At 37.6% G+C, this 16,332-nt stretch overlaps 1 protein-coding gene across 16 annotated transcripts in view; it reads right to left on the reverse strand.

Moving 5' to 3' along the window:
- Positions 1–6,739: 6,739 nt before the first annotated feature.
- CACNB2 (calcium voltage-gated channel auxiliary subunit beta 2) overlaps positions 6,740–16,332 on the reverse strand; it is a 246,123-nt gene continuing 236,530 nt past the window's right edge. For 8 of the 16 annotated variants that reach the window (XM_065050843.1, XM_065050839.1, XM_021299951.2 and 5 more), the window contains 4 exons: positions 14,617–14,768; positions 13,797–13,892; positions 12,266–12,451; positions 6,740–7,615 (listed from right to left, as the gene is read on the reverse strand). In XM_065050843.1, the coding sequence (XP_064906915.1) occupies positions 7,124–7,615; positions 12,266–12,451; positions 13,797–13,892; positions 14,617–14,768 (926 nt within the window). In that variant the 3' untranslated portion in view covers positions 6,740–7,123. The remainder of the gene's footprint in view (positions 7,616–12,265; positions 12,452–13,796; positions 13,893–14,616; positions 14,769–16,332) is intronic. The other 8 variants (XM_065050844.1, XM_065050840.1, XM_065050845.1 and 5 more) reach the window with 1 other exon arrangement.

Here is a 16,332-nt window from a genome sequence, read left to right on the forward strand (position 1 = left end):
GGACTGGCTGACAAGTGACAATTTTAAAATGAAACATTTGCAACAGAAGGGGCTACAGTTGTGATTAATATATCAAAAGACAGAAAACAATGCATAATACCATCTGAAATGTTGCAAATCACCTTTCAAACAACTAAGAATATTAACTCTTTATTGGTTAGAAAGCATCACCAGCTAAAATCATACGAAAATTGAAACTGGGGAAGCAAGCTAATGAGAACTGCCTTAAAACACTGCTCAAAGTTTTAATAATCTAATGTTAGATTAATTTGAAAATTTTGCTCCAGTTGCCAGAGATGTTCTCTGTTTGAACAGTTTTCTGTTTTCTTGGTACTGCTGGAACTGACGGTAGCACTAAAATTAGCGGGAAAGGGTAAGTACAATTCAAAACCATAAACTCGCATCTCTGTGTGTTTTTTTCCTCAGTCATCAATTTCCAGTTGTTAAAAGCATTATCTTAAAAATGTCTGTCTTTACAGACATAACTATTTGGTTGGATTAAAAATAGTGATAGTCCTTTTAAAATTTGTCTTTATACTGTCAGAAGTGCTTTTGTATTTGCTGGCAATCAAAACAATTTATACAATTCTGTTTCTCAGTATTCTCATTGTTTACTTATATTTGCTATAAATGTTTTTATACTGTGTGTTTTTTACCGATTTTAAATAAAACAAATGGCCCTTCTGTTCTGCCAGGGTTGACCAGTACATCCTCTCTAAGGCCTGTGCTAGCAGGGTAGGAGAATAGACTTGTTGTCTACTACTACTTGGCTGCTCTTGTTGGTCACTCCTTTCCATTAACCATAACATGTCTAAAGAAGACTTAAAGTATTTTGTTTCATCAGTAGTAGGTGAGATACCCTATTTAGAGTCATGAAAGCTCATGCTATAATTTACAGTCTTTTTAGTCTAAATATGGCTAAAATAATTACTTGGTAACAAAAGGGATTAGTCCTTTATTGTAAGTACATGTTGAATTCTTTAACTCAGTGCTAGTAAAAAGCGTTTTCTTTTTTGCAGAATAGATAAATTCTGTAAATGTGTCCCAGCAGACATAGACTATATCCTGAAATTTGCATATGTATATAAAGTAGGGAACTTTGCCTCCAGTTTCAGTAGCAGGATTTGTGCAATGCTGAATTTGAAAGAATTAAGATTGCTGAACTTTTAGTGGAAGATTTGTTGAGACTTTCCAAGATTTCTTTCATTTTGAATAATAAACAGGCTTTTCAAGATGGTGATCTCACTTGATGTTATACGAGAAGTTTCTGGGCTGGGGGAAAGGCAAAGTAATTTAACTCACTTGTATTTGGTTCCAGTGTAATTGTAGACCAGACTTCACCTGAAAAAATTACTGATATCTGAACTTTTACTAGAGTTGTTTCTGCAGAAGCCAACTGCTGGACAGAAGCACACTGAGCATATGAAGGGGATGAGCCTCAGCTGTTCCACGGAGTCCCCTCTCTCTGCTGGAACTGGGGAGCAGGGTGTGCTGGGAGAGAGACTTCTCTATCAGGCAGGTCTGAACAGAAACCCTATTAAAATGCTCTAAAGCATCCCGTGAAGGAGCCAGAGTCCTTCCTTTGACTATAAGCTTGGCTAAGTTAGATGACTAAAGTTGGATGGATGCCCTTTTTTTTATTTCCCAATCTTACTGTGATTTTTAACCAGAAGTGCAGGAATACTTTCTCATTGTTACAGTTTTGGTGAATGGTGTGTATATATTTTAAACACATAATAGGATTAGTTTCCTGATAAGAATGCTTTACACACTGAACCATCATGCTTCAGTGTTTGGCACTGAAGAATAACTGAACATATATATGTATTTATATGCTGTATGAGATATTTATATATATATATATATTTTTTTTTTTTAAGTTATTGTCATTGTAATGAAAGATTAACCCTATAAAACAGATAGGTTAGGCATGCAATCAGATCCTGTCTTTAAGAAAGTCTGAAAACTACTTTATCCATTTGCAGACTCATTAGTAATAGTGCCAGATCTAAATATTTATATTGGTCAATATAAATATATTAAAATAGGCAGCATAGTATTGTATTAAATTGTTATATAGTTTCTTCCTTTTTCAGTGTCATGGAGTCTATGAATTTCTAGATCATAGGATTTCATAGGCTTTTTGAGGAAAAGAGAATAGTTTAGTAAGAAATATGGCTGATGATGATCATCAACGAGAAATTACTTTGGAGTGGGTACTTTAAAATAGAAAGAACCTTCTTTTTATGTTTAATTGTTCAGGACTAAAAAAATGTATGAGCAAATCTCATTTTGTACTGCTGGAATTCATTGCAGGGTAAGTAAGCATGGTAGATAAAAGTGGTAAGAATAAAGTAAGAAAAGAGAACATGGATGAGTTGGAAGAACCAGCTTAATCTCTATTATATCTGATAGAAATCTTTTTTGGGGCTGCGTAGGAACACATCTCTAGGATGGTAAGTTATAAAAAGAAACTGTCTATAAAACTACTGTAAGCTCATATGTAACAGTTTGTTATATAAAAGTGGGGAAATAAATTATAGACAAATTGCCAAGCAATAAATTCAATTGAACAACATTTGATTAAAAACATTCACAATAAAAATGGCATTCACAGACTTTACAGATGATAGAAGAACTAAAATTTTGGTGAAAGATCTGCAATAAAGTAATAAATATGTGTACAACAGAAATGTTATATTACACTTTGAAAAATAATTTATCTGTTCTTCCTTTAGACCATGTAATAGAATTTTTTGCAATATGTGCTTTGTTTTCGTTGACGGAATAGAATTAAAGTCAAAAGTCATTTGGGAAATAGCTTTCAGCCTGATGTGTTAAAGCAATCAGAGGTCAAATGTAACCACAACCCAAAATAAATCTTGAAGAGGCTTTAGTAACTAACACAGGAAGTGGTTTACACCAACCTTTTGACTTTGGACGGATGCTGATTAAAAGCAATCAGACCACTTAGCATTCCAGCTAAGGGAACGATAATGGGCCACAGTAAAACCGCTGCAGGCGTCACAGAACATGAATATGACTTTACAAACCGAGAGAGCTTAACAATGATAATTCCTAACACATTCCTAAAACCCAGTAAGTAAGGGACAGAGTGTCAGACCTGGGCAGGAGCGGCAAGTCTAGGACGAGTAACCAGATAAGGAGGAAGAAGTGAAGACAGGTCTCTACTTTCACTCAGGGTTTGGTGAGTAGAACTTTATTTCCTTATCCTCCATTTGTAATAAGGGCTATAGGTTAAGACTTCACAAATTAATGTGAAAGCAGGTACTGCACTCAGACTCATGGTGGCTTTAAAACCAGTCTTCATTAATTAGGGCCAAATCCTTAGAAGAAACTATTCAACTTTACACCTTGAGAACTAAAAATCCTGGAACTCTTCTCCAATTCTGAATTCTTGATGCCAGACACAGAATATGAATTAATGAGTACTCTAGAAGATTTTAAAAATTTTCTAGGCAGTAATGTATGGGTTGATTTCAAAATAGTTTCAGGTCATAACTCCTGCGGATGCTGCCTTTATGCATAAACCTCTTTGCTTATTCAATCCTGTGTCCTGTCCTTTAACAGGTCTGGAGACTGTTACTCTCGCCTCCTTCCAGTCCCTCATCGAGAATTCTTTTTTCCATGATGTCTGTGTGACACTGAACAACTGATAAAGGATAGACTTGGGCTGCTGAACAGCACTGATATGTATTCATTTGAAAAGACATACAAAAATAAGGTTAACATTTAACATATATACATGTACATGTTAAAATGCATCCTATTCCTTCCCTATACTGAAATTCTTTAGAAAAACATAGAGTGAGAGCTGATGAGAACTATGTGTCACTTAAATATTTTACCTTCCTTTCCTTCTGTCTCACTGGTTTTATTATCGTTTTAGCTCATTTGAATATAAATTGTACAGGTTGGTTTGTACCACACATACATAAGAAGACTTTGGAGCTCACTGGGACCTCTACCATTCCTCAGATTCAAAGCTCCTGAAACTAGATGCAGAAATACGAACTCAGTAGTATCCTAATGCAAACAATAATATTGAACTTTCTATTGGAAAAAGTCCGCAAAGACATTTCATCACAATAACCTTTGATATGTCCTCCAGTTGGAGTATTTTTAAAGCTTCTTATCGATATAATTCTGTTAAAGTGCTTTTCAAAGTAGTGCTCAGCAGGCAGGTGGGATTGTGCAATATGTGTAGTACAAGCTCACATTACAAATTATTTGTCACTCTTAAAACAATAACTGAATGAAAGTATCTTAGCAAGGCTAATAAAAACCTACTGAGCGAGTCTGCCTAAGAAATGCAAGTATATGTTGTCTGTACATAATTAGTAGCACTATACAAAATATGATTCTCTCATTAGTTGGATTTGGACATGCCTTTTTGTGATATTTATTTTCCATAAATTAATATATAGGCCATACTTAAATATTAGGACTTGGACTATGCTCTTTATTTTCTCATTTATTTGTCTATACATTGCCACCTACTCTATGGTTTTCATACGCTACTCAGTGCTTTGAAATTCTGCCAAACATTCCTTAAAAATACTTTTAAGAAAGATTGAAAATAAACACTGTGGAGCAGAAGTTAAATGGAAAAACAAACAAACAAAAAACCCAAACAAAACCCCCAAACAAACAAACAAAAACCCCAACTAAACAAAAGATAACAAAACCACAAACCAACCAACCCCCAAAATTCAAGATATTGAAGTGGAATCCACAGATCACTTTCTGGAGGACACAGCTGCCATGTAACAGTTGTAGGGAGAAGCAGCATTTACTGAAGCTGGTAAAACAGCTAAAGCCAGGCTCTGCAGAGTAGGACAACAGAACTTCTCTTCCTGTTTACATGGGATCTGATTGGATTCAAACAACAAAGTCTTTCAATGTCATTTTTCCACTGATACCCTGAAAATCTTCTCATATCAAGAGCCACTGCTTATATACTCATATATCCATTTAGTAATACAACAGATCTACTTACCTATGCTTCCTTTGTCTACATAGTCATTTAGTGATGTTTAGATGATCACTGAGAATTTTAATTCTAGGAAAAAAACACCCTTTTCCTTGTGTTCCCCACAGTTGATGCTTTGAATAACCACAACAGTCAGCAGCACTGGGAGGGGTGGCCAGATACCCAACAGCAGAATTTGGAAAACAATGCATATAAAGCATTAGGGACAGCGGTGGAAGAGGGAGGACAGAGTATGTTTAAGGGAGATAACCTGAATTGCTTGGATGCTGGAAGAGGAGATTGAAGAAAACATGCACCTGCCATATATCTTATCCATTTCACTAAAATGATATTAAAAATCAGGCAATGCTGATATTCCCAGAATTAAAATAATAAATAAAAAGAACTTCCAGCTAAATTAATTATTAGCCCACTACAGTCTTTATATAATGTGCTATTTACAGTGAAATACAAAAAGTATTTCATTCATACAATAACTACAAAGACCATGTGTGATGCAGAACAGCTTTTACACTAGGCAAGAGTATGGAACCTGTAGTCAAAAATAATAGTGATTTTCCCCCCACTTACCAGTGCAATGGGTGCTCAATGCAAAAATAAGTGTTCACTCCCTTTGATTTCAATGCCTTTTCTCTAGCAAGCTCATAACAGTGTTTCGTCACAGTCATTTTTCTAAGCTCTCACTAGCAGCACAACAGTTGAGGTGAAGGAAAAGCAGTGAGCTGGCTGCAAAGCGGGAATGCAGAGGAATTGGCAAGTGTAGAAAAAGTGGAGAAGCTACAAAAATTTATTTTCCAACAAAATAACTCTCCACAAGCTGTGTAAACTTTTCTTACTAAAACAAATACTCTAAAACACAAAGATTTTACATTTCCAGTGAAACACTCACAGTAACATTTGCCTGTGTTTACTCTCCTGAAGTCTCAACAAAGAGCCAGCAGATTTATGCTTTCTCAATTACCTGGGACAGTAAACTCCCTCATATTCCTTGACTGCAATTTGGATTTTGAAATTCACAGACAAAATGAAGAAACAGACTTGGGCTTCTGAATAACCTTTGTTTTCTTCAGTAGGTTCTCACGCTTCGCTGCCTAATGTGCTCACGCACACGTCCGCCCATCCACCACCCACCCGCTCACATACACACCTCTGTCATCTGTGCTCTGTTATTCTGACAATAAAACAAAAACTAAGCTGTGTCCATTGCAATTTCGTGACCTGTACAGAGAAGAATAATTTATAGTAGTAAGTTTGTTATCTTTACCATAAATTTAAAATGCAAAATTGGGTTTGCAAGGACTGCGTAAGGTATAAGAGTTAGACCCTTTATCTCAAGCACTCATTCATATTTACAATAAGTATAAGCTTTCTGCTACAGAAGAAAGAGTATTTAGATTGAACACTGTTACAGATTTCCTAAATGAGGCTAGTTCCAGTTGCCAGTAATTCAAAAGCAAATCTGCTGACTTGGCATTAGGACTCTTAAAACAGTGTGATCAAACTTATATAGTAAGAAGGTGTCTGCAGAAATAACATTTATAAACTGTATATACAGTACACAGTACCAGTACATAGAAAATAGATCTTGACTTCATGATCCCCTGTGTGTAAGGCAAGACTGAATTCTGTCTTCGAATGGAGTCCACCAGAGGTTCAAGCAACAGATAGTGACTCGCAAATCAATATGCAAATCAAGTGCATACAAATGAAAAATCAGAGCAGACAAAAAGGTTTAGATTTTTTATGTGCTGATTCTGGCTTGCTGAATACACGGGAAGTTATTAAACATCAAATGTACCTTTTTTTAAAAAATACTAACAACACCTTGATGGCAACAGATATTGTTCAAGTGGCAGCTACCAAAAAACAGCTTGAAAAATGGCATAGTACAACATCAGGAACCCTGCGGTCGTACTACGCTAATTCATATAGCACTAACCAAAAAATAAGTATATGAATATTCTATTTCATGCTATTGCTATGCAAGCAACAGCAATACAAATCAGCATACAGAAAGATACCATATGTTCTGCAATGAAGAACCCAAAGATATTTTCAGGGGCATTGTTACAAGACTTCAAAGAAACACAAGACTGCCAGAGGCAAAAGTTACTGACGGATGTAAACATCCCTGTTCCATTCTCCTGCGTCGTTACGTTTTTTCGATATCACTTCCCCATCCTTGTCGCAATATTGGTCCCTTGATTTATGACGACTACGCTGTTTGTTGCATTCATTGTGGTCCTGCTCGCGGTCCCTCTCCTTTGAGCGATGCCTTGATTCTCTGTGTCTGTGATCACTGCTCCCGTGGGACTCGTCTCTGTGATTGTGATCCCTGTGAGAATCATAGTGGTCACCGTGCTCATGTGAGTAGTCCTCCTGTGGCTCCACGTAAGCCGAATCTCTGCTGTCTTGTGTTTCCGAGTCAAAAGTTTCTTGCCTAGAAAGGCCTCTAACACCACTGCGATGGTTGTGGTGTTGGCTCGAGGAAGAGCGATGCTGGGATTTCTTGATGGATTCAACCCGTGCTTCCTCTTCAATTTGTGAACCGCTGCGTTCAGGGACTGAATGGTCATTCCTCTGGTCTCCTTGAGATCCCTGCTATCACAACCAGCAGTTAAGTTCACGTACACGAAGTACACATCTAAAAGCCTTCCCCAATATCAAATTCAACTAGAAAGTATCATGAAACCAAAACAATTTAAGTACACAACATTCCACTGTGAATCTAAACTAGAAAAAAAACCCAACACATTAGAATTCAACTTTTACTGAAATTTCAGTATTATAATACAAACAATTCCATTCATGCTCATCAGAATGGAGGGTAGCACTCCGGTTATTCTGCAACACTTTCTTGTCTCCTGTGATGTTTCTGACTATTGCCATTAGGAATAATTGCCTACCACACTCCAGACAAGAAGAGAGCATGCAGAAGCAGGACAAACTGCAGAAAAATTAGAGGACATATTGTGTTGAGAGTTTACAGATGCCTGCTTGGAAACAACCACTATGGCAAAGTGATTTTAAAGGGCTGAGGAAGTGGATTCCAGCAGAGAACCAAAATACGAAACCTTGGCTCTTTTAAAGTAGCTTTTTAAAAAAAAAGGCAATTGAATCTAGTATGAATGATGTTTGTATTATGATACTAATAGTACCACTGACCTGTTTTTCTCAGCAATAATTCCATTTCTTCACAGTAATGAAAAATTAAACTTTGACCTCATAATTTTAACAGCTCAAGAATACAGGTCATTGCCAAGAAAAGCAAGAGGAGAGTGATATTATCACCTACAGAATTTCCTAGCACACCACTACTATTAAAAGACTGAAATAAAAATTACCAGGTAATAACAAACCTACTCTTCACCAGCATAATGCTTTGAAATCACTGCAAAATGAACAAGTGGCATTATTTAACTCATTTGGGGTTTTCATTACATTAACCTGCTTTTATTTCCAAACCACAGGCAAAGGCTTCTCAAGATTAATTGCCAAATTTGAAGACATAGTTTATAGTGAAACTAGATTATCCTTCTCACATGAGGTGAAGAACATCAAGACAAAAGCATCTCTACTGGCACAAAATTAAAGTAGGTTTTAACAAAGTTATCCAGGCATTTGTATGTGAGACTGTTTTGAATTTACCCAAGTTAGTCTTAAGTTTGCCCTCCTATGTTCAGAGTTGTCTAAAAATAAGGACTGCCTCCAGGGCAGCCCACAGATGTATCTCCTTTCTGTCTGTTTTGTGGTAAAGAGCTAGGGGAAAGAGGAAATGTTGTCCTTCAGCCACAGATCCTGGCAGGTGGGTTTCCTAGCAACCCAAAACATAAAATGATAGGAAACTGGACAGGAACAAATCTATATTTTATCAGAAAATTATAAAAGGCAACATATTTGAAATTGGCAATTTGATAAATTTGACAAATCTTCATTTTCTAAGACAACATTTCATTCTGTAAACCTCCCAGTGACAAGCTGGGCTGCTCCTTGTGTTCCTAATTTGGAACAAATGGTATAAATGAGAACAAGGTAACAGTAACAGTAGTCAAATTTCTTTTTTGTTTTTGTTTTTATGATGTTCAAGGTGAAGAGAAATGACTGAACAGAGGTGAATTATAAATTAAATCAAGTGAAAAGCTAAGGAGTCTAAAGCAATGCCTGCTTTGGATGTGCAAACACATTTCTATTCATTCACAAGCATGACTTTTTAAGGCACATAAACTGGGTACACATATGAAACCCTTGAATTCTCATATGGTCAAAGGCCAAATATGTATGTACCTATAGACATAATTGCGACTAGTAAAATCTGTCATTGCTGTGGTTTGAGAACAAATGCAAAATTTGAAGCTGCTTTGAACAGAATGCTACTTTTACAAACTCAGATGCATCTTCTCTGCTTTGATGAGACGTGTGGAGGACCACAGTCAACAAATTTAGAACCAATACCTGCAATTTCATGATAGTGTTTGGGCTACTGGGATTTGTAGGCAAATTCATAGATGGTAACTTATCCTAAATATTACAGGGACACTGAGCAGGTAATGTTTGAATCTGGATTAGGGTCTGGCTTGTGGTTCGCAAACAAATTAGGGCTCTGATTTAAATTAGATACCACAGGGCAGGAATTTTATGGCACAATCTCATAAGGTTTTTTGCCTAAAACGGAGAAAGTCTGAGATAAGCCAGTTTCATTAACCAGGTTGTAATTTCAAAGATGTAGGGGTCCTTGGAAAGAAGTTTAAGCGCTACTGAAAAAGAGAGAGAGAAGTCTGTGTCCACACAGTCAATTTGGCTTGCTCTCTATTTCCATCCAGTGGTCCCTATCCACCTGCACCATGTATGTGTGAGGTTGCTCCAGTCTTCTTTTTGGAAATAGCCAAGTATTTCCCTACAAGAGGAAACCTGAGAACAGTTGTCAGGACAGTTTGTTCCAAAGCTCTCCATTAGATAGACAGGTGGGGTATGGTCTTCACCGACTCATTTCACACAGTCCCAAGAGGCCTCACACGTCCAAGCACCTCGTGCCATGCAATGCACACAGTAGCATCATGCTATAAAAATACCACTCTGGCAGCTGGCAACACAAACCTGTCATTACAATGTACCCCCAGGACTGAAAAACCAGAAAAGACAATTATGTCTTATGGCAACGGGGTGCTGCACTGGACCCAAGGGAGAATGATTCAAATGCTTTGCAGTGCGGATGTGGCCACTCCAAGCCAAATGGATGGTTTTTCTCTGCTGAACAGTCCAAAAAATGGCACAGACAGAGACTTTAAATTCTCCAAATAGAGGGTCTTAACATTATTCAGAGAATGGACTGAGCCACTGTGACTAGAAAATAAACCCACCCTATTCCAAGACCGTGACAGGGTCAGGTTTGAGATGTCAGCTGAAAATGTACCATAGGAAAATGAAACAAAAGGAATGTAAAAGTTCTAATCCAAAGGGACCCCCGTTGCTTCGCACTTTTGGATTAGCAGACCTACAAACAAACTGTGAAAGTGCAAATACATTCTCATTTTTGAAATAAAAATCTGTTAATCTTAAAATAAAAATCTGTTAATTTGTAAGGAGATAGCACACCATTCAGAAAAGTGTTATTAGATTTCTGTACAGTTCCTCCAGAGAATGTGGTTAATAAAATGAGTAAGTGAACTCTAAATCCACACTCAAAAGGCATAAAAAAGCCAAAAAGCCAAAACAAACAAACAAAAAAAGCAACTTGGAAAAATAATGAGCATGTCTAGCAAGTCTGCACACAATACTGAATTTCATACTCAGAAATTCTTCCAGCTCACAATTTTTTCAGGGTGTTTCAGCTCTGAGGACAGAAAAAAAGGCAGAGATGAGCTACAGCTTACCGTCTCTTTTCCTGCAACTGCTTTTGAAAGCGAGAGAAGGAGATGATACCCTGCAAGGTGGCTGAAGCAATTTTTCTTGTTAAAGAACAGACCTGCCAAGTCTGTGGTTGTCTAATAGGGAATGAATTCTTTGACACAAAAAAATCATTTTGCAAGATCATAAAAACAAAAAGCCATTTTTTTGGCATTTTAATTTTGGTGCAGACTTGGTTTTTTTTGTTTTTTATTCTTGAAAAGAGGAATATTTCTTAGCCAAAGTTATGAATTCTAACAGACATACGTACACAACTTATGGGCATATATGGAACTTAGGGGGAAATTTAGATGTAGTATGCCATTATTTCAGCTGGGACAGATGTATTTTAACCCCCACTGTGATTTTCTCAGCTTCAGAGTGTCAGTCACTGTTTATAATGAAGTACCGTCTTTACAGACCTCATTTAATGTCATGCAACACATATACAAAGGAGAGGATCTCCTTATGCTGCAGACTTTAATACAATTATATAAACCAAAAGCTGAAGGAGAAAAGAGAGGACACAATATGCCCAAAATCAACAGGCAGGTCAGCGCAGAGATGGAACAAAGGCTGTTTTTTCCCTGCTCACTAGACAGCACTCTCACTGTTGCCTCTCAAGGTCTTTCTGTACAATGTGCAGTTGGATTTGGGTTTTATGTAAGAGTTTGGTTTGAAGGAAGTATGTACTTTTCACAGCAATAGCCAATGAATAAAAGAACAAAGGAGACACTGGAAGGGCCACTTTGACCGCGAGACTTCACAAATACAGTCAGTCATTCTCTACAACTCTACAGCCTGCAGGAGGAGAGGAACAGATTCCCTGCAACATCTGTGGATCTGCTCTGTACATAACCCAATTTGTCACACAGGGCACCTGGGGCTGGGATTTGCCTATTAGCAATAGTTTGCCCATCAGTCAGAGAGCTACCAGAGGCTGTAACGTGCATAGGATTAGGCCAGTTTTATTCCTCTGACTGGATTACATATGGCCAGCCATAAAAATGCTTGTGGCTGGTACACATATTACTGGCACAGTGGTGTCCTGGGCACAATGAAATCTTAAGTATTCCACTTCACATAACCATATGTTTTCAGTCAGGCTGGCTTAGTCCTTGGAATCAAAACGAGCCCCCTAGTCAACACATAAACACATGCTACTGTGAATACAATAGCAGTAACAATAATGTGCCTGTATTGTATTTGCCTTTTATTCTGAAAATGGGTGAATGTCTACTGAAAAATCTCTTACTTTATCAAAAACAGTAAGATATATTCAGCATATCCTAGTATCAGACTACCACTGTGGTTTGGAAGAGGAAGAAGTTGACAGAAAAAAAAGAAGAGATGGCATAAAAACTGTACCTGTAAATTAATATTTGAACCTGGGCTAATAGGAAGAGTGGCTGTTGCAAGTGTGCGAGTGAGAAGCTGGTTAGGAGGATTGCTGCTAGGTGGATGTGTGGCCTTCCAGTAGGCTTCCAGATAGTCAGCAAGGTGCTCACAAGCATCTTCAAGCTGGTTCTCATCAAGAATTACATCAAACATTTCCTGATAAAGGAAAGGTTTTAGTGAGAATAGCCATCAACTAAAGGCAGATCAGCTGGAAAAATTGATGACAACACTCTTCATTCAGCAAAAATGAATCACATTTCTAATACTTGTGTTAAGATATTTCACCTTTTTTTCTTTTTTTTTAAATGCAATTGATACAAAAGACAGCAACCATAACTAGCACTCATGTTATATTTGCTAAAGTGGGTCCTCATGACTTCCACTTAATAAAGTGCAAATGGTCAGTGAAGATAGGAAGAGGCAGCCTGAGCCAGTCTTAAAACTCAAATATCCAGAAAGGTTATATATTGAATCTTTTAGCTATTGAAGCAAAATGGAATGGAAAGAAAAGAAATTCACTCCCCATATCTAGAATAACTAAGAGAAAACTAAGACCAATAACTAATAACAATTAGAAACACAAGTAATACAGATCATCCATTTTCCAAGTGTGGTATAAATATTACGCAAGAGATTAGTCACACTGTCTAATTTTAGGCATCTAAAGTTAGGAGGCGAGTTTCCTCCATTCCCTCCCTGGTCTGGGAGACAGAAGTCCTTTTGAATGCAGCTTCGAGAGCTAAGCAGGTCTCTGGCATTGTTCATTGACTTTTGGGGACCTGAGGAGACTAGTCTCTTCACTGAGATGCTTAAACTGAAATGATTAAAACATTCCCCTCACTCAGCTCCGTAAATATGGCACATTTGCATATGTGCAACTGAGCTGAATGGTCATCTTCTGGTCTCTCACCCATTCGCTTGACAGTTGAGTATGCATGCAATAATATTTGTCACATCCAAAACACAGTTGGGGTCTCACCAGCTCCACTTTACAGGTAGAAACTGAGAGACTTTGCTTCAGTGCACACCAACAGAAGAACTGCAGAGCTCTCAGTTATGCCGTGACCCACAGCTCTTTGCCAAAACTGTGACCAAGAACGCCAGCAGTGATGGGCTGTGCTGACACAGGCCCCAGGGGAGCTACCCAAACCACCAGCCTTACACTAAACTGCCAGAGATAAGCACAGTCACTAAGCGGGTTCATTTTTAGAGCAATAACTCCAAAAGAGTTACATCAAGAGTTATATCAAGTAAAACAAATGCTCAGTTTGTCTAAGTGGTGAATGTATCAGCACGCATCCTAACAACTACTCGCGACTAGGGCTGTTTTTTCTCTGCACCCTGGTGCAAGAGCCCAGAGACCTCAGGAGTCGTTCTGCAAAAACGCAATAGTGAAATATGGCCAGAAGAGGGCAAACATTCCCAGAAATTACATAATTAACCTCGTGCTTGAAAAGAAAGGCATCTTTCAAAGATGAGACATAAATGAACAGTGACTCACGGGAGGACACTGTGCCAGTTTATCAGCTGCCACCATCTGAACATTAAGGTGTTTGGCCTGAGATTTCCCTCGAGATTTTATTAACCTCTGTAAAACCTGTCAAAAATAAGACATTAATGCAAACGAGCAGGTTTGGACTTAATGTACATATGTAAGCACTTAAAATATTTACATTTTTAACTGTCCCCTTGAGCAGATCAAATTCTTCATTTGCTGGCATCAGGAGCATTTCCCATGCTGTTTACATCCAGAACAAGCTAATTTTCACTTACTTCCCAACATTTCCTTTCCTGTTACGAACAATAAGAAGTTCCCCTCCTATATTCCTCTGCTGCTTCTGCTTTTGTTTGCTTCTAAATTTAAATTCTTTAATTGCCCTCCTGAGTTCTCTTCCCATAAATTTGTTCTTCTCTTTCAAATACCTCTTCACAAAGTCTGTGCAGGTTTTTTCACAGAATGAAAGAATACATTACCAGATGTTAAAGTTTACCAATCAGTCTGATATTCGTTACATGAAAATCTTTCTTTTCTTTCTGTATTATTTTGATTTAAAAAACTGTCAGCATTACTTATGTGATTGACACTAAAAGTGTAATCCTACTTTAAAAAAGCACCAGAGCTACAGCATCTTTTCCAAAATGGCTTTTGATAACATCAGACCTAAGACAATTTTTTTTGATTAATAATATTTCACCATCCAAATGGAAGCAATAACAATAAAGCTCTGAGCTTTAATGAGGACATGTCATTACCTGCATTTAAGATCAAAAAAAGGAAAAAATCCCACAACTGAAACAGTATGAATGAATAAAATATTTACCTTAGGAGAAGATATCTTTACGTATACTATAATGGGAGCCAGAGAGGTTTTGCTTAGTTGAGCTGGGTGGTTAATGGTATCAGCGTCAAGCACGACCAACTGCAGTGTCCTTGCTAATTCAAAAATCCGCTCAATTTCACTTTGAACTTCAGCTGTGGATAAGTAGAAAAACAGAGTTATGAAAACATTAAATGGTAGATAGTTTTAAGAAATGTGAAAATGTGGCAGACTGGTGTGATGCTCCTCCTCAAGTTGACAGGAGCTATAATTGTGCATGTCCATGGCACGCTAGGGAAACGAATGCGACGTTAATGTTTTGTCCCCAGTTTATTGCCCCAGCAGGCAGCGCTGCCTGACTCTCTCACCTCCACCACCTCCTGCAATCCCAGCCTGGAGAGACACTGTTAACACTTTCTTAAAAGACTTCGGTCCATGTATGGAAGAAAAAAAAGAAGTAAGAATGCCTCCTGCATCACATACCGATCTTACTATGCCATTAATTCCCTACATGTAAAGAATTTCAGGTCAGACTTTAATTCTACATAGTAAGCAAATTACTCAAACTGGAATGCCTGAGGAGATAGGCATTAAGATGTACTGAGGTGCCTATATTAGCAGAAGCTCCTGTTTTTCCACTTACTTCAATTAATCAAAGCTGTGGAAAACAGAGTTTCCTTCATATACTGGCCTCAGCATGGTATAATATAAAAAATTTGGTTACTACGTGTAAAACACTAAAAATAAACAAACCAAACCAAACCCAAACCAAACAAACAAACAAAAACAACCACCACAAAAACAAAACCAAAAAAACCAACCCCCAAACCAACAACAACTCAATAATCCAAGTAATGCTATGGTATCCTCTTCACAACTCAGGAGTTCTGGAAAGGTGATTTTCCCAGAAAAAATAATCTTGTCTTCTGCTAACTCATGCTCCCAGCTCCTCAGAACCCTGCCTGATCGCAGTAGTTGCCAGGGCAAGCCTTTCCAAGACAGATGGACTGTGTCTACTTTCACGAGTGATGCAGAAACTGTCTTCACAGAATCACAGAATGTTAGGGAATGGAAGGGACCTCATTCCCAAATAAAACAAAAATAAATCTTAAAATAGCAACATCATCCTTGAAATGGATTAACAGTTTCCTGCTCAAATCTTGCTGTAAATTGACTTCACAGAGAAATTACAGAAGTTGCGTAATTTGTGCAAATCTATAAAGTTAGAGAGTCACACAAGACTGTAATTCATATAGGTTTCCCTTTCAAGGTTGTGCACATTCCATGAACCAAAAGCAGACTAGATATGTAGCTAGTTCAAAACAAATATCAGAAGATAACCAACAGACACTTATATGGCAAAATGAGGTAACACCAATTTATTTATTAGGAGTTTCTTGAAATGACATTATTGGCATTTTATCTATTATGCTGGCACAAGCATTATGTTTGCTGGAAACCACAACCCATCTGATCCGGCTAGAGAGAGTTTTCTATAGTGAATGGCTCTCTATAGAAGAATATCTCTTTCAAGAGGTGTGAAGAGATTGATTTTCATTTTTGTCTTAGAATAGCAGCAGCTGAATAAATTAGGCACCATGACAGGGTTTCAAAATTTCCAAGAGAGCAAAGCATCCCAGCTAGTCTCCATTTAGCTCAAATTCAGTACAAGTTGAGAGGTGACTACTATGACCATTTTATAAATCAAGTAACATCTTA

Source organism: Columba livia, chromosome 2 (genome assembly GCF_036013475.1).
Source record: "Columba livia isolate bColLiv1 breed racing homer chromosome 2, bColLiv1.pat.W.v2, whole genome shotgun sequence".
In the NCBI taxonomy this organism is placed as follows: Eukaryota; Metazoa; Chordata; class Aves; order Columbiformes; family Columbidae; genus Columba; species Columba livia.